Source organism: Drosophila gunungcola, unplaced genomic scaffold (genome assembly GCF_025200985.1).
Source record: "Drosophila gunungcola strain Sukarami unplaced genomic scaffold, Dgunungcola_SK_2 000019F, whole genome shotgun sequence".
NCBI lineage: Eukaryota > Metazoa > Arthropoda > Insecta > Diptera > Drosophilidae > Drosophila > Drosophila gunungcola.
This window is the reverse complement of record NW_026453201.1, coordinates 430,011-449,768: the sequence shown is the minus strand read 5'-3', so window position 1 is coordinate 449,768 and position 19,758 is coordinate 430,011. Positions and strand designations below refer to the sequence as shown.

At 35.5% G+C, this 19,758-nt stretch overlaps 1 protein-coding gene across 22 annotated transcripts in view; it reads right to left on the bottom strand.

Annotated features, from left to right (window-relative positions):
- The window catches only part of LOC128263826 (uncharacterized), a 457,572-nt gene that overhangs the window by 281,765 nt on the left and 156,049 nt on the right, over positions 1-19,758 (bottom strand). Inside the window, exon 1 of one of the 22 annotated variants that reach the window (XM_052999106.1) lies at positions 17,975-18,110. The exons of the other annotated variants lie outside the window; for them this stretch is intronic. Within the exon in view, the coding sequence (XP_052855066.1) occupies positions 17,975-17,986 (12 nt within the window). The 5' untranslated portion in view covers positions 17,987-18,110. Of the gene's footprint in view, positions 1-17,974; positions 18,111-19,758 lie in introns of those variants that run through there. 22 annotated transcript variants of the gene reach the window in all.

The window sequence follows — 19,758 nt, the reverse complement described above, 5'->3', positions numbered from 1 at the left end:
ATGCAAGCTAAGGATTAAAAACTGGCCTGTTTCCTGTCATGAGAAGGCGTAAACTGGCACTTCATACCTCCGTCCGCACCATTTGTGGGAGTCGCGAGTTCGAGCAAGCTGCATCTGCGCCGAGTCGGTGGAGGAGCCGCAATCACTTTTAAGGAACTGTCAACCACTCTTACCCAAATCGAAGATTTCCTTAATTCACGGCCACTTACTCCGGTCAGCGATCACAGCCTCGATCCACTGACTCCAGCCCATTTTTGGGTTGGACAGCCGTACACATCGGTGTCTGAATCTTCGTTTCAGACTCTCATATGAATCGACTGTAGCAATGGAATGAGCTGCAGGCCATCGTGCAAGGATTCTGCAAGCGATGGCACACCGAATACCTCACTTCTCTACAGGCACGTGGCAAGTGAAACGAAAAGACGGCGAACCTCGAAATCGGCACCCTTGTTGTACTCAAAGAGCCCACCCTTCCGCCCTCGAAATGGATGTTTGGACGCATCCAAGAAGTACACCCAGGAGAGCATTCTAAGGTCCGAGTGGTGAATGTCTAGACGGCCCATGGGGTCTTCAAGCGGCCTATTATTAAGATCGCCATTCTCCCCTTTTAACTGAGCGTGTCGTTCAGGGGGGCCGGTATGTTTCAGAATAAAGGCCTTTATATTATTTCTTAATTATTCTTCGTTAACTCCCGCTAAGAAATAGGGAACACCCATCACATGCCTTATTGATGTATCAATAGTGACAATGTATATATCGTTTATTTATTTGTCAGGCAAGCACTAACACACTGAAACGAAAATTTGAGCAGACCGGCAGCTGCTTAACTTTAAAGGATTTTGCTACTAAATAAAAAGATTAATTACAGTCCACTTCTCTGTCTTATTGGGAAACAACATTATAGTTCATTATTTTCACGTCCGATTCGGTCATGTGCCAAAACTCAAGTAAAGCCTGCCAAGACAAAAACGTGTAAAAAAGAGTAGACAAAAATTTACACAACCAATAAACCGCGGAAACCCAAAAATTTAGAAAAAAAACATACGCGCTCGCACCTTCATAGGACACTCCATCCCACATTAAAAAAATGCAATTCGACCATCCTGACCAAATCCTGGCTTGTTTGATTGTTTAGTTTAAGCTCATCTGCGATCTTTTTAATGGTCACATAATATTTCGACGACGAATTTAATAAATGATTTCCAAAAGAAAACTTGAATAGAGTCAAAAAATCACTGTGAAATTGTCACAGATCTTTAATTAAAAGATTTATTCTAAAATTGAAACAATCTCGAAGAATATTAAAATTTTAAAAACAGCAAAATAGCTATATAATATTGTCGTCTGATTTAAAAAAAATTAAAATCGTATTTCTTTGTCAATCGATACAAAAGAATAAAAATATCCATCTTCCCCCCTTTAAATCTCTCTCTCTCTCTCTCTCTCACAAGAGATGAGAGATGATGATTTGCTAATGAAAAGGTTTTTTACAATACAATATTTTTCAAATATATATTTCTGGTAAAGCGCATAAAATTAGGTAAGAAATATTGTTTTAATTAAAATGTTGTATACATTAATTATTATATGGAGCTCTCTTTGAAGATTATTTCTACATGGTATGGGAAAAATCGTCAACGATTCGAAAAGTCATGTATTCCGCGATACCAATCACATCGTATTCTCAAATCCTTATTAATTTATTCGCATTAACGATATCAAAAATAAAAAAAAGAGGAACAGAGTACCCAACGGCCAAAACAACAAAAAGAAATCCGCGCATAAAATCAAAGAGCAAGATGAACAATGGATTTCCTCCATTCGCAATACATACGATATATTAAAAATAACTTGTGTATGTACCAGCTCAAAAGTAGCAATGGCTTGCAAGTTGTGCAAAAAGGAACGGAACTCGATGTGACCCTCTGCGAAATCAAAAAAAGCTTTCAAGGACAAAACATAATGAACAAAAACAAAAAGCCGCAACCACTCTTCAAGATCGTGCTTAAGCCAGACAGCAGAACTTTAACTTTCTACAAGGTGCAGTATCTGTTGTGTCTTATTACCACCGTAGAAGAGCCGCAACGGAACCTAGCATCCAGATGGCAAAGCTCACGGCCGATCAAACACGACTTTCCCCAAAGGCTTGCACAAAATTATTTGAAAGCTACATCGACAAAGTTACAACTGGGGGTTTTCGCCTTGTGACCCGCAAAGAAAAGCAACTATATAACGTCATCGTCAAAATATGCAATAAACTGGACTACGTTTTACCATTCACTCCTACATACTGGCCAGCAAGTCCCAGAAAGCTTCTCGATTTAATTGATTTTGCTCTGATACAAAATATTTCTCGCAATCTGATAAGTGTGAAATCGCTCCCAGACCTTTTATCGGATCACTCTCTAGTCCTATGGCTGTTCTCTGAAGCCCGAAAATAATCGAGCACCCCCACAGGCTGTCATCGCACAGAACCAATTTAAAGTATGTAAGTTCCCATTTTGAACTAACCCCGCAGCTCAATATTAAGGAGGACATAGATTGCTGCGCCAACACTGGAATCTGTACGCGTCACAGAAGCCAATATCTCTACACCACAAGAGAAATTGTGCAAACCAACCGATACCAAACTGATCTTCGAATTGAACAGCTTGTTTTGGAAAAAAGACGTTTGAGACGTGCTGGGCAATGTCTTAAAGAGGCTCCTCGCAGACTTACCAGGGCTCTTAAGCATGAAGAAGAAAAAGCACATAGCCGGTACATTAAAAAACTATCGCCAACCAGTACAAAGCATCCCTTGAAAAAAGCTCACCCACAAACAGTGACTCCTATAAGAAACTCTGAAGCAGCTGGGCCCGAAGCGAAAAAGGCAGAACCTGCCTTACATCTTCGATAATTCGTTTAAACTACCCTCGCCTCCAATTGGTACTGAAACAGAAATTCAACTATGTTTCTGCCAAAGTTGCTCCAAAAATGGTAATAGAACTTCCAAACTGTGCAGTTTAAGCCCCTTGTAATATTGTTACCGTTTACAAGAATGGCGCCACCTTGGATTACTCTTTACAGCCTCGGCACAATTTAAGCAAGATTCTGATTTACCGATTAAGGCCGCAACTCTTGCGTACAAACTTCCATTAAAGGCGACGCTCACGCGAGCACCCATAGCTGCCCTAACAATATTCTTCCAAACTACGCATGCGCACCAATGCTGAGTTGGTATTTTTAAAGGCTTCTACCTGCGACTTCGAAGCTTTAGTATTGGTTGAGTCTTGGCTTAACTCCAGCTTTTTAAATGATGAGTTATTATATTCTGACCTGTTCCTGATTTATGCTAGACAAGATATGTGTTTCAGCTATTGGGCTATCCAAAAATTGTATTTTTTCAATCTTACGTACCACATAACAGCGATTTCAACCTTTTTGAGGCGCAATTATTTCATGAGTTCGTTAAGGACTGCTGGATGCCGATCATTTCTGCGTATTGCGGAATGTTAATATTGAATCCCTGGTGTCGGCGGAGGATCCCCACTCTTTCAGCTTAATACCCAGCAACGTTCATTTATCACCTGAGATCCTATTAGTTAATGATTTGTTTAGTATGGGCCTATCCAAGATAAATATTACCTTTAACAGTTATTTAATAGATTATTAGATCTTGTTTTCGTGAGTTCAGAAATTAATTATTCGTTAAGCCTCTGCGAATGTGTCAATTTAAAATGTGATGATGACTTTTGAACCTCTGTTGCCTCAGGTTCCATTTTATACCTTGTCGCAAGCTAGTGTTGGTGTTTGCTATTTTAACTTTCTTAATATAATTTGCGATACTATTAAAAGGAATGGTCCTTTGATAGTTAGAAGTTCATATAGACTGCCATTGTACACAAGTGGTCTGAAATATATAAACCTGCGTAATAAGTTTTACAAACGGTTAAATGCAACTAATAACTCTCTTGTCTGACGAGTGGCAGTGTCACAAGTGGGAGTTTCAATACATAAATAAGCAAGTACATTTCTAGTTAAGCCATACATTTCATCCAGTCGGCATCGGTTTATTTCTGGTAGATTTACAACCCCAAATTTAGCCGTTTTTAGCAGCTATTGTATCGGCAGTTTCAACGTCATTATCAGGTAGATGCTTTCTACTTGGACTCTGCAAAGGCATTCGACATAACTTGTCATGCTGCAATTTTCGCCAAGTTGCGACAAATGATTTCACTCCCAGTTATTTAAATGAATTTACCTATATCTGTATCGGCTCACTTTTGATAAGTGGGCTAGAAAGATAACCATTTACTTTAACTTGTTGTTAACATTGATGGTAATCTTTCTTGCAAATTCGTAGCAAATTCAGGCCTTCCTTGAGGCAATTCCCTCGGCCCTCTTCTTTTAATAATATATATTAATGTTTATTGAAGCCTTAAGAATGATGATGACATCAACATCTTTAGGTATATTTTCTTGTTGCTGACAACAGTCTGTGAGGCGAAATAGTTTAAATTATGACCCTTGACTTACACTTTTCTCTGCATTTGTACTATTCAATTGTGACCAATAAACCTTTTATTCAGAAACATATATTCCTAAAAGCTACAAGCTAGAGTGAGCAGAGATAGGAGTATGAATGCATTGGAAAAGTTTTTGGAAAAGTTTTATGCAGATAGCTTTAAAACTGAGAGACTAGTTCGCGTAGAAACGGACGGACAGACGGACGGACGGACAGACGGACGGACAGACGGACGGACAGACGGACAGACGGACAGACGGACGGACAGACGGATATGGCTAGATCAACTCGCCTAGTGATGCTGATCAAGAATATATACTTTATAGGGTCGGAAATGTCTCCTTCACTGCGTTGCAAACTTCTGACTGAAATTATAATACCCTCTGCAAGGCTATAAAAAGTTCCATTTTTTTTTAAATTTTTATTTTATATTTTTATTGTTCCAATCGGAGCATTATGTTATAGTCGTCCGATTCTTATGAAATTTAAACCGTAATTCTAAAATATTTAACTTTTACTTATATATTTATATGTCGGATTATATTATACATTATATGACGAAGAACTAAAAAAAAAAATTAAAAACAGTAAAGTTATAATTTTTTTCATTTATTTTTCCGATTGTTCCAATGGGAGCTTTATGCTAGAGTCGTCCGATCCGGCTCGTTCCGACTTATATACTACCTGCAATAGAAAGACAACTTTTGGGAAAGTTTCATGCATATAGCTTTAAAACTGAGAGCCTAGCTTGCGTAGAAACGGACGGACATGGCTAGATCGACTCTCCTAGTGATGCTGAACAAGAATATATATATATATGGGGTCGGTAATGTCTCCTTCACTGCGTTGCAAACTTCTGATTGAAATTATAATACTTTCTGCAAGGGTATACAAAAATTTAAAAAAAAATGTATTTTTTATACCTACCTTCTGCAAGGGAATAAAAAAATAAATTTATTTTTAAATTTTTTTATACCCTTGCAGAGGGCATTTTATATATTCTTGATCAGCATCACTAGGCGAGTCGATCTAGCCATGTCCGTTCGTCTATCTAATAATTGAATTGCAAATCATCATAGCTTCAATGTTTTTCAACATATACGCAAGTAAATAATAATTTTAATGTTTTCAAAAAAATTTAATTCTTGCAATAGCTGCAAGGGTATGTGAACTTCGTCCGATCCGGCTCGTTCCGACTTATGTAATACCTGCAACAGAAAGACAACTTTTGTGAAAGTTTCATGCAGACAGCTTTAAAACTGAGAGACTAGTTCGCGTAGATACGGACGGACAGACGGACATGGCTAGATCGACTCTCCTTGTGATGCTGATCAAGAATATATATGCTTTATTGGGTCGGAAATGTCTCCTTCACTACGTTGCAAACTTCTGACTGAAGTTATATTACCATCTGCAAGGGTATAAAAACTGCAAAGTTATTATTTTGTTTTTACTTTTTTCCTCTTGTTTCTATAGGAGCTAAATGCTACAGCCGTCCGATCCGGCTCGTTCCGACGTATATACTACCTGCAACAGAAACACAAATTTTAAGAAAGTTTTATACAGATAGCTTTGAAAGTGAGAGACTTGTTTGCGTAGAAATGGACGGACAGACTGACAGACGGACGGACTAACAGTCGGACAGGGCTAGATCGACTCTCCTACTGATGCTGCTGATCAATAATATATATACTTTATAGGGTCGGAAATGTCTCCTTCACTGTGTTGCAAACTTATGACTGAAATTATAATACCCTCTGCAAGGGTATAAACATAGAAAGCATTGGGCCAAGACTTGCAAGTTCGGAGAAACAATTTCTTGTCCATGATGTTCGCTTATTGAACTCTTGGCCTCATTCCCTAAAAAACATTACTAGCAACAACAATTTTATATTAAGCATTAGGCAGCACTTTAAGACACTTTTAATAAACTAAATTAAACTACAAAACAGAACCAAATTATCTAAATAATAAATAGAAAATAAATAATAAAATAAAATTACTTATCGAATGAATAAGACGTTTCCACGTGAAAAATCATAATGTAACTAATTAAAATAATATTGTATGTACTTGTAGCGCTAGGAAAGTAACAATCCAATTAAATAAAAACAGGCCCTTGTATCTGTACAATCCTTTCGGTCTCTGCAATGCTGCGCAGACGCAGTGCCGGTTAATGGATGGAGTCGTTTCCACCACTTTTGCGTAATAGAGTTTTCGTATACTTGGACGACTTTCTCGTTTTATTCGATTCTCATTTGTCTCTTTTGTCTGAGTTAGCTGTGAGCTTTAAAAATATATTATTAATATTGCAAAGTCAAAATTCTACATGAGCAAAATAAGATATTTGGTTTTATAATCGCCGACGGAAACATCGAATGGATCCTAAAGTCTGTGCTATTGAACACTTTCCCATTCCTTCTTCGCCAGCATTAGCGTACCGCTCACCAATTTGCTTAGGACGAACCAACCTCTCGTTTGGAGTGAGTAAGCTCTGAAAGCATTGAATCTCTTGAAGAACAAGTAGTTTTGACTCCCAGTTTTAAACACACCCGATTTCTCGAAAAGGTTTCTACTGCTATGCGAGGCTAGTCTACATGGACTTGGCTGGGTGTTGACACAGAAAAATAATGATGGCGTGAAAATGCCTTTTAGCATACATGTCAGTAAAATAATCTGGACCTCAGCGGAATTATTTCGTGAGTGAATTATAATGCCTCGCAGTAATCAAAGGGATTCAGGAATTCCGATCACGCTTCGTTATTGTGGTTAATAAAAAAAAAATATCTATCCGGCAGGTATGCTAGATTGGCTATTCGTTTGTAGATATTTTTTTTACAAAATACCGTACTGATACTTTGTCCAGAAGAGATGAGGATTGTATTAAGGAACTGGTTAGTGATTCAGAACTATTAATGGATTTAAAATCCAAAGAATTTAGTTCTACGGAATACTGTGACTTAATAAGTAGCGCAGAACAAAATGCATCCCGACTGCCAGATATAAATCTTTCTGAAAAGTTTGTATAAAAACGTACCGAGCACGCAAGCGGTAATGGAGTTAAAGAGCCCATCGCGTGGAAATTTTGGATCCCAACCGGATTAATTAACAGATTTTTGCAGAGAGCCTAAGATCCACCGGATTCGGCTCATCGCGGTACTGGTAATATGATTGAGAGTTTGAGGTACTCAGAAATGGTAAAAACAAAATCTGAAATATCGGATTTAACTGTTCAGTGTGCACATGAAAGCAGCTGGTTTTTGGTTCTATAGCCATATCATTCTCTCGCTCTCGCATCCCATTCAAGTTTTGCACATAAAAACGCGATTTGGAGCTAGAGATCAAGCAGAATTTAACCGTTGCATTAGGGTGGTGAATTTCAGTCGGTGACACGGTCATATATGTATGTGTGACAGTCTGCAGTAAGTGTGGCTGCTGTCATAATATCGCTCATTCCAATTCAACACCAAGCAGAGTAATCATACCAAGCAGAGTAATCATTCAGTAAAAATGCAGTAAATCACAGTCAATTAGACAATTTTCCTTTGCAGCTAGGTTTTTTTGTAATCAAATTCACTTAAATTGCAACGTTTTCCACAAGGTCACGAAGTGACCTACCTGTTTGAACGGATGCGCTACAGCTGCGTGGCAGGTATATTCTCGGTAACCCGATTCAGATTCAGATTCGTCGAGCAGCGCTTCAAGTTCCTGGCGCCCCTAACCTTATTTCACGCACATGTTGCCGTTCCCCAGGCTAGTTCCAAGTAGCGGTACACCAGCGTGTGAACCTTTACCGTACCAATTCAACTTTGTTGCCGAATCCACGTGTGCCCAAACGAGTGCCTGGCGAGAGACATTGACCAGAAAAAGACACCACATCAACAAGTTAAGGCAAGCGAAAAAGGAGTCCACGCCCACCATTTAAACACAAAATCAGCCCGCTGAACACATTTTCTCTTGGTTGCATTCAGATTGTTTTGTTTGATTGATTTGAATACATATTTATAACAAAATTTAACTGGTACGACAAAATATGTAACGGGAAATGCAGCAGTATGGATAGTAAGCCGTTTTCAAAGAGAATACCCAGCTCTCGCTTTTGTTAAAACGATTACGGCGGCGTAAAAATAGATACACAGAAAATTCAAGTATTTTTAGACAAAAATCCCTTGTAAGCGGCCACGGTGAAAACAGCGTACTTGTGGATGAAAGGATTTCACGTGAGTTTTTCAATACGCCTCACTTGATTCCTATCTATATAAATATTTTTGAGCCTTATTATTATATGCCGTATAGACTATTACAGTTTTACTGACCTTCCAGCCGTAAGTTTTAGTTTAAGCAGTTAGTATGACGAGAGCCAGAAATCATTAAATTCTTGTAATACCAAATAAAGTTTTTTACAATCGGTACACTCTAGAAGTTGCTAGCTCTCATAAACATTGTAATGCGTATTCTAGGATCGCGGAATATATGTCTATACTATGTTGTCTTTGGAAACAATTTCCGTGGAGGAAAACAAATAAAATGTTCAACGAACATTATTATGTATAACTAATTCACTATTAAGGGTCGTCGCGCAGAAGTGTTCAAAGCTAGAATATGCGATAAGTAAACTAATTTGACGTCTGATTAAAGGGTGACCGCCAATATTTGTAACCGAGTCTTCAAGGTAAGGAGGGTAAAGACAAAAAGGGCTTGCAACATCTCGAACACCTCCTGCTCGCTCCAGAGATACGCAGTCCACCTAGTAGTAGTTGTTTCCGATTCCTCTGAATCACATTTGCTACAGTCAGTAGATTTCCGAATAGTGCATTAAAATGTATGTTGCAGTGTAAGTTAAAAGGATGAAGAAAGAACCCATACCGCACCCGGCGCGCTTAAGTCAGAAGAAAGGGCACGAATCCCTTATGCACGAGTAGGTAAAATTAATTCCAAATCTCAATAATACACACTCTACACAATGGCGCCCAGCGTGGGCACAGTGGTCGGTTCCATAGGCCATAAATAAAAAAATCAATGCCAAAATTTTGATTTTTAATGTACTAATTCTTATTTAAAATTGGTCAAGCTATTTGAATTTATTCATCTTTCTGTTTTGTTCTACCTGTCCTCTTCAAGAATACCATCGAAAGAGAGAGCATGATATTTATTGGGTATTTCAGCGTAAGCAACGTGCAGGGTAAGCTTTCCTTAAAAAATGTTTTAAGCTTAATAAAAACAAGTTTTAGTGCATTGAAAGTGCTTAATATTATAAATAAAGGTATTAACTTCCATTTTACAATAAAAAGTGGAATTGTATTTAGTACATAATTGTGAGCTTTCTTGGTTTGTCTTTTCTGTGTTTGGTTAGAGTTTTAGTTGTGATGGCATTCTTTGGCACAAACAAATCTTTATACCCTTGCAGAGGGTATTATAATTTCAGTCAGAAGTTTGCAACGCAGTGAAGGAGACGTTTCCGACCCTATAAAGTATATATATTCTTGATCAGCATCACTAGTAGAGTCGATCTAGCCATGTCCGTCTGTCCGTCCGTCTGTCCGTCTGTCCGTCCGTTTATATGCAAACTAGTCTCTCAGTTTTAAAGCTATCTGCATGAAACGTTCCCAAAAGTTGTCTTTCTATTGCAGGTAGTATATAAGTCGGAACGAGCCGGATCGGACGACTATAGCATATAGCTCCCATAGGAACAATCGGAAAAATAAATGAAAAAAAATTATAACTTTGCTGTTTTTTAATTTTTTGTTTAGTTCTTCGACATATAGTAATGGTAAAATATTTCCGATTTACGGTTTAAATTTCATGAAAATCGGACGACTATAGCATATAGCTCCCATAGGAACAATCGGAAAAATAAATGAAAAAAAATTATAACTTTGCTGTTTTTTACTTTTTTGTTTAGTTCTTCGAGATATAGTAATGGTTTAATATTTCAGAATTACGGTTTTAATTTCATCAAAATCGGACGACTATAGTATATAGCTCCCATAGGAACAATCGGAAAAATAAATGAAAAAAAATTATAACTTTTCTGTTTTTTAATTTTTTGTTTAGTTTTTAATTAATTATTGTTTAATTATTTCAGAATTATGGTATAAATTTTATCAAAATCGGACGTCTATAGCATATAGCTCCCATAGAAATAATAAAAATATATAAAATAACTATCTAATAATTGAGCTGCAAATCATCATAGTTTCAATGTTTTTTTTTAGCACATACTCAAGTAAATCATAATTTAAATGTTTTCAAAAGTATTTAATTAATGCAATAGCTGCAAGGGTATATGAACTTCGGCTTGCGAAGTTTGCTTTCCTTCTTGTTTTTTATAATATTCTTAAGTATTTTAAGAATATAAGAATGTTTAATTCAAGTGCAATTAAAGGTAACCTACCCTCAATTTAAAAAAAAAAAAAACGTGCTTCTGCTGTTTTTGGTGTAGTTTGTTGCCGTTTGTTGGTTTGTATTGTCGTTTGTTGTTAATTTTGTGTTATGTTTTGTGTTTATATTCTTTTTTTTTAAATAATAGCTTATTATTTCCTTAGGAGTGCCAATTTTCACGTTTGCATTCTGTTCCGTGTCGTATCGATGAAAGCTATATGATAAAGTTTTCCGATTTCAATAATATTTAACCGAAACTCGGGAATATTAAACTTTTACTATATCTTAATGAACTAAACAAAAAATTTAAAAATCAAAAAAGTTATAATTTTTTTTCATTTTTTTCCCAATAGTTCCTATGAAAGCTATAGGATATAGTGGTACGATCTGGCCAATTCTTGTCCTATATATTTATAACATTTTTCTAGATTTTTGGTACAAGTTTCAAAGCGATAGCCCCTCTAGAAGTATTTATGACCGCGGCTCCCATACAAGACCGACCACTGCCCCATTGGAAGATAGGCTACATAATGGTCTAGAACGTGGGGCGCCTTAACGAAGCTATATGCTTCACAGGGATCCAGACCATACGTCCCAGAGTGGAGTTTACTTTCGCAATAAGATTGCGATTTCCAATCTGGCTCACAACCAACATTCTTCTGTTTAATTCTTCTTTAAAATCTTTTTTCCAATAGATGCTTTTGCAACTCTGTTAATTTTAAGCGGATCAATCGACCACGATTTGAACCGGTAAATCAACAGGGAAGTCATCCTCGAAAGAGTAAACTCATTTTAGGCGTTATTTATTATTTTATTTTGAAATTGATCAGTACTATAGTCGCTATTCTAAAGACATTTTTATTATTTTTGGAATGAGTTGTCTACGCATACCCGTGATTTGATTTTTAAAGCGTGACGAACCAAATGAATTGTACAATTAATACAAACAACAACTTATACATTCAGTTAAAAGAAATATTATAGGTACATAAATATCTCAGCCAATTATGTTAGGTCAACACAGCCCGTTGGCGGTACCCAACAACCTGCTAAAGAAGGAAAACATTTGTTATCCAAGTTGTTATTCATAGGGGTCTCTTCGCTACATTAACTTGTCGACACGTCTAGCAGAGCTAGGAGAAGCAAATAGTAGTAGAGTAATTCCTGAGCGACAGATACCTGTTACGAAGAATCTAAAAAACATGCAAGAGACATATAATGTAGAACGAGGTAAATGGAACGAGGTAAGTGGAGAGGAATTTCAACTAGAAACACCAATCGCACGTAAACAGCACATCGGTCGATATTAGTCACTTTAACTAATTTAAGGGATACTCACGTTTTAGGCGAGAAAAATTCAATGTAGATACAAAGAAAAGTCATATATCATTCAGAGTTGGCTGAAAATTTGAAAACTCGAATTTTCATACAGAGTTCGTGTGCAAACGATGCAGAATCTGCAGAGTAACTACATTCTTACTGGAAATTTCATCCGATTTCTTCGCTTTTTTCACTTGGGATCAGTTTTGTTTATGTTTCAGACGCAAGTATAAGGATATCGATACCGACATGAATATTTGGGAACCGATCAATTCAAGACAACAGGGAGACAGAGAACCGTTCGAAGAATTTAAATTCGCGATCGAAAAGTTTTGTTTATGTTTCAGACGCAAGTATAAGGATATCGATACCGACATGAATATTTGGGAACCGATCAATTCAAGACAACAGGGAGACAGAGAACCGTTCGAAGAATTTAAATTCGCGATCGAAAAGTTTATAGGGCGGTTGCGGAACTCGATATCTGAAGATTCTTAAAGTGGTTTTTTATCCGAAACTCGAAAACTTCGCTGCGATATTAACTTATTCACTTGGGTAAAAAAAATCTGTCCATGCTGAGGGAACACACTCGAACAGTTCTGTAGGCAACGGAAGTCAATAATACCAAAAAGTCACTAAACGTAGTACATTACGGCTAAAATCATTTTGGAAAAAGGTTTGTCTTGTGTACTGAAATCTATGTCGAAGGACTAAAGTCCATAATCTTGTTAGATACCGGAGCAACTGTGAGTTCTCTGGTGCGAAAGTTGTCAATCCAAGGCTAAAATATGTTTTGAACACATTAGAACAGCTAACAACTCGGAATGTTTAATAAAAGGATGATTGTTAGCAGAGATAAAAGACCAAGGCATTACAGAGCAGATATTTTTATTGATTATTTCTGATCTAAAACAGAATGTTTACGTTGGTGTAGATTTTTGGAAAATTTCTGGATTGTTAGGTAAAATATTCGCTTCCTAACATAGGATTTCCAGCTGTGAGCTCTAGTCCGGTGCATAGAAAGAAAAACTTTCATAAAAACAACAAGTTGGACTGACCCCTAGTTGTGTTTCATTTTTATTTCATTTCATTGCAAAATTCATTTTACCGCAAAGCCAGAGGATTTGTGCAAATGTGTGTCCGATTATAGTATTGGTTTAGTCTTGGCTCAATTCCAGCTTTTTAAATGATGAGTTCTTATATTCTGACCTGTTCCTGATCTATCGTAAGGATTGGGATGATAAGAAAACAAAATGTCCTAGAGGTGGAGGAGTCATTATGGCAGTCCGGCGCACTCTTCATTCAGAAAGTATTCTTCTCTCAAACGATGATTTACTGCTAGAACAGATATGCATTTCAGTTCATGTGTCATCCGAAAAAGTATTTTTTGCATCTTACGTACCACCTAACAGCGATTGCAACCTTTTTGAGGAGCATTTATTTCTTGAGTTCATTAAGAACTGCTGGATGCCGATCATTTCTGCGTATTGCGGGACGTTAATGTTGGATCCCTAGTGTGGGCGCAGTATCCCCACTCTTTCAGTGTAGTTTCCAGCAACGGATACTATTAATTATTATTTATATATTTATTTTAATTTATTTTGCATCCTAGCACTACGAGTAATTAAACTCTTAGTTTAATGTTCTAGTCACGTTGTGTTGTGATACGGAGTTACAATATTCTTATTCTAGATTACAATTTCTTTTAATATAAAATTAACATAGATTTAAGTTTGCGTTACATTCATTTTTCTAATGCTAGTAGTATCACAGCTATTATAAACTTCTATGTATGCCATGCAGTCGAGATGGAGTCAGATGGGCATTTGCAACTTATAGTCTTATTTCAGGAGAAAGATACTGTTGGCTAACATTAAGTTGTCTTAAAAGTCCGTACGTTTTCCCTACTGCTCTGTTTATGTGGTCGTTCCAGGTTAGGGTATTGTTGGATGTGAAGACCAGGTTAGTTGTGTTGTCGACATAGGGAAGTGTCGTGTGGTCAATTCGAACAGGTTGTAAATTCGCTGTTTTAATTTTCTTCTTATAAATCATCATGCATTAAGACTTTTTGGGGCTTAAGACTAGCCCATTAGCACTTGACCACTGACATTACTATATGTCAAAAAATTAAAAAACAACAAAGTTATAATTATTTTTGTTTATTTTTTCGGTTGTTACTATTGGAGCTATAAACTAGTCCCTCAGTTTTAAAGCTATCTGAATAAAACTTTCCCAAAAATTGTCTATCCATTGCAGGTAGTATATAAGTCGGAACGAGCCGGTTCGGACACTATAGCATATAGCTCCCATGGGAACAATCGGAAAAATAAATGGAAAAAAAATTATTACTTTGCTGTTTTTTAATTTTTTGACATTTAGACATTTAGTAAGTAAAGCATATAGCTCCCATAGGAACAGTCGGAAAAATAAATGAAAAAAAATTATAACTTTGCTGTTTTTAAATTTTTTTTTTAAGTTCTTCGACATAAAGAAATGGTTGAATATTTCAGAATTATGGTTTAAATTTCTCAAAAATCGGACGACTATATCATATAGCTCCCTTCAAAACAATTAAAATATTAAAAAAAATTTTTTTTTAATTTAACTTTTTTATTTTGTAATTTTTTTTTTTAAATTTCTTTTTGATTTATTAGTAATTTGAACTATCAAATAATTGAGCTGCAAATCATCACAGCTTGAAGTAAATCATAATTTTAATGTTTTCAAGAATATTTAATATTTGCAATAGCAGCAAGGGTATATAAACTTCGGCTTGCCGATGCTGATCAAGAATATATATATTTTATAAGGTCGGAAATGTCTCCTTCACTGCGTTGCAAACTTTTGACTGAAATTATAACACCCTCTGTAAGGGTAAGCTAACAATCGAAAAAATAAATTTTAAAAAATTATAACTTTGCTGTTTTTAATTTTTTTTTAGTGCTTCGAGATATAGTAATGAATAAATATTTCAGAATTACGGTTTAAGTAATATCAAAATCGGACGACTATATCATATAGCTCCAATAGGAACAATCGGAAAAATAAATACAAAAAATTATAACTTTGCTGTTTCTTAATTTTTTTTCAGTTCTTCGACACATAGTAATGATTAAATATTTCAGAATTACGGTTTAAATTTCATCAAAATCGGACGACTGTTGCATAAAGCTCCCATATAAATAATGAAAATATATAAAATAACTCTAATAATTGAGCTGCAAAGCATAGCTTCAATGTTTTTAAGCATATACGCAAGTAAATCATAATTTTAATGTTTTCAAAAATATTTAATTCTTGCCATAGCTGCAAGGGTATATGAACTTCGGCTTGCCGAAGTTTGCTTTCTTTCTTGTTTTCATTTATTTTCCCGATTGTTCCTATGGGAGCTATATGCTATAGTCATCCGGTTTTAATGAAATTTAAACCGTAATTCTGAAATATTTAACCATTACTTTATCACGAAGAACTAAAAAAAAATTAAAAAACATATATATATATATATATATCACTGCGTTGCAAACATTTGACTGAAATTATAATACCCTCTGCAAGGGTATAATTATAACTTTGCTGTTTTTAAATTTTTTTTTTCAGTTTTTTGACATATAGTAATGATTAAATATTTTAGATTTACGTTTCAAATTTCATCAAAATCGGACGACTATATATATAGATCCCATAGAAATAATAAACATATATAAATAACTATCTAATAATTGAGCTGCAAATCATCATAGGTTCAATGTTTTTAAACACATACGCAAGTAAATCATAATTAAAAAGTTTTTTTTAAAAATAGTTAATTCTTGCAATAGCTACTTCGGCTTGCCGAAGTTTGCTTTCTTTCTTTGATTTTTTTGATATTTAAACCGTAATTCTGAAATATTTAACCATTTCTATATGTCGAATAACTAAAAAAAAATTAAAGAACAGCAAAGCTATAATTTTTTTATTTATTTTTTCGATTGTTCCAATGGGAGCTATATGCTATACTTACTAAATGTCTAAGAACTAATCAAAAAACTAAAAAACAGCAGAGTAATAATTTTTTTTCCATTTATTTTTTCGATTGTTCTTATGGGAGCTATATGCTACAGCGTCCGATCCGGCTCGTTCCGACTTATATACCACCTGCAATAGAAACACAACTTTTGGGAAAGTTTCATGCAGATAGCTTTAAAACTGAGAGACTAGTTTGCGTAGAAACGGACGGACAGACGGACATGGCTAGATCGACTCCCCTAGTGATGCTGATCAAGAATATATATACTTTATATGGTCGCAGATGTCTCCTTCACTGCGTTGCAAACTTCTGACTGAAATTATAATACCCTCTGCAAGGGTATAAATATATATATATAACTAAATATATATATATATATAACTATATATATAATAGTAAAAAACTTAATTATATTTGAATAATTTATTTGCCAAACGTTTTGATTTATTTAATTCAATTTTTGTCGATTATTGTAAGCTATGACTTCAGATCGTTATTCTATATGACCAAGAATCCTCTGAACCTCATAAGAGAGCACATATGGAACAATTGGTGCCATAAATATTTGAGTTGTGGCTGCTTTTTAGTTAATTATAAGTTGAATAACAAAGTACTGTAGGTTTCTCATCAGACTCAAGTACTTCGAATGAATATAAGTTTATTTTTCAAGAGTTTTGAAAAATAAATTTTATGGACCTCTTACATATTTACATAATAACTTTTCTATAATATGAAAAAAATTAAGAAAAGTTATAATATAAATGGTACAACACTAGAATGTATAGGTACAAAAAAATCACGTGTACGAACACTGAGCCAATACCACAAAAAGGGGTTAACTAGACATAGAAATGGCTTTAGCCTGGAAATGGTTTGAAAATATCTATAACAGTATATTTTTGATTACTAGAGACCATTACACAAAATAGCATAGCCTTGAGTATCATTGCCTTTACCCTAGTTCTGTTTCTATAGGTGTTCTGGCTCTCCAAAAAAAAACAGTATGCTGTATTGTCTGAAAACTTTTTTTTCGTATTTGTAAAAGGATTTTTGGCTTCAACTATATTAAGGCATTTATTATCTAACTATTCTTGCAACAATTAAGCCGCACTGAAAATTTTTGATGTGATGATATCTCAAATGCTAAGACGCCACTCCCAACGACTGCCGCAGCTTCTTGACAGTTGCCGCGGGTTTTAGCAATGCTATCGCTGATACATTTTCTGGAACCGTTCCGATGTACTTCAGTTTCGCCGCTCGCCCTCATGGTTTCGCATCTGCTCTTCTAACTGATAAAACAAGTATTTCGTCTTGCATTTCTTTATTTAAAAAATGGATTAAAAGTAAAGCCACATAGAACTTTTTTTTGAGCCCGCTACTGACACACAAAAACAAGACAGAGAGTAAGAGAGTAAAAAGTTGGAGAGGGTGGAAACTGCAAGCAAGGTTACACCCAAAACATCGGTCCCCACCTGGAGTACACATATTTGATAAAAATAGCTCGCGGCCTAATCATTTTTACATGGTTCAGTCTTCTAATAACCATACATTGGTAATCCAACAGACAAAAATTAGCTAGGACCTTAGAAACCTAAAACCATCGAAAAAGTGTAAAATGCAAGCACTAACACCGTTACCCATTAAAATACAATTTATCAAAATAGTGTCAGCACAAATTAATGGTAAAGAAAATGCTCTTCTGCGGTTTCTCGCTACGCTTTAACCCTCTTAAATAAAATTGATTAATCAAATTGGGCATTTACTTCGGCAAACATGACGCGTATTACACACAGACACACACACACCCTCACGGTCAGTGTAGTACAGACTAAGCGCCGTTCGCCATTTCCGTCGACAGAAAGAATGCTTCGCGTTTGGACGTATGGTACATACTGGTTCCTTTTAAGGTCAAATGGCGAGAGGCAGCCGAGCAGTGTGTTGCAACAACCTATGCCAGTTTTTGCGCATGACAGTAATGAAGACTTTTTCCGATTTTTTCTGTAGGGCAATGCATAAGAAATGGCCGGACGTAGGTCGGCGCATAAAACACTCTGTGGCAACGCTGTTGCCCGATGATGTAAATAAATCTAGGGCAGCAACAGGCGCCCTTCAGAAGGTTTTACAGTCAGAGGACCAAAACGCTGTTGGTATGGACTTTTCACGAAGAAAAGTATTCCTAAGCATGGGCCCATATGATTGGTTCTTCTTCACCTTGAAGATGAAGAACGGTCTGGGCAAGCCTTCTTTAATTGCTTGTAAGCTAAAATGACAGAGATTTATATAATAATTTATATAATAATGGCAACGAGATATAGAGCCAAGAAAAAACAAAAAAAAAAACCTATAAAAATAGGTTTGGAATCTTTTCTTTACCACCTTTTTTTTAAACACGTCATCCGCTTCAGGAAATTAAATGTTTTAATGAACCTAAAGAATAGACACAAACCACACATTTAATAACCAAAACTTCTATATATGAAAAAAGGGACAAAAACCATTTTTTAAAAAACCAGAGGCCCGACAAGGAATTTTATTGTTCAACATTGAAGTCAATCGTTCAAAACATGGCTTAAGCTAAATTATAGCTCTGGGCCACGTAAGGATTCATTCTTATTCTCAAAACTGGAACGTGATAGTCACACCCTTGCAGAGGGTATTATAATTTCAATCAGAAGTTTGCAACGTAGTGAAGGAGACATTACCGACCCTATAAAGTATATATATTCTTGATCAGCATCACTAGGCGAGTCGATCTATCCATGTCCGTCTGTCAGTCCGTTTCTACGAAAACTAGTCTCTCAGTTTTAAAGCTATCTGCATGAAACTTTCCCAAAAGTTGTCTTTCTATTGCAGGTAGTATATAAGTCGGAACGAGCCGGATCGGACGACTATAGCATATAGCTCACATAGGAACAGTCGAAAAATAAATAAAAAAAATTATAACTTTGTTTCTTAATTTTTTTTTTAGTTCTTTGACATATTGTGATGGTTAAGTATTTCAGAATTACGTTTTAAATTTCATCAAAATCGGACGACTATATCATATAGCTCCAATTGGAACAATCGAAAAAAAAAATCTAAGAAAATTATAACTTTGCTGTTTTTTTAATTTTTTTTTAGTTCTTCGACATATAGTAATGGTTAAATATTTTAGAATTACGGTTTAAATTTCATCGAAATCGGACGACTATATCATATAGCTCCCATAAAAATAATAAAAATATATAAAATATCTATCTTATAATTGAGCTGCAAATCATCATAGCTTCAAGGTTTTTCAACATATACGCAAGTAAATAATTATTTTAATGTTTTCAAAAGTATTTAATTCTTGCAATAGCTGCAAGGGTATACGAACTTGGGCTTGCCGAAGTTTGCTTTCTTTCTTGTTTATTGGGTATTTTATATAAATTATTAAAAGTTCTTTATGCAGTGCGATTTGGAAACTACTTGTTTTTTTTCGTATTTTTATATTTCCATGATTTCGTCATTGTTTAAAATGTTGGAAGCAAAGGAAAGTTCGGCAAGCCGAAGTTTATATACTCTT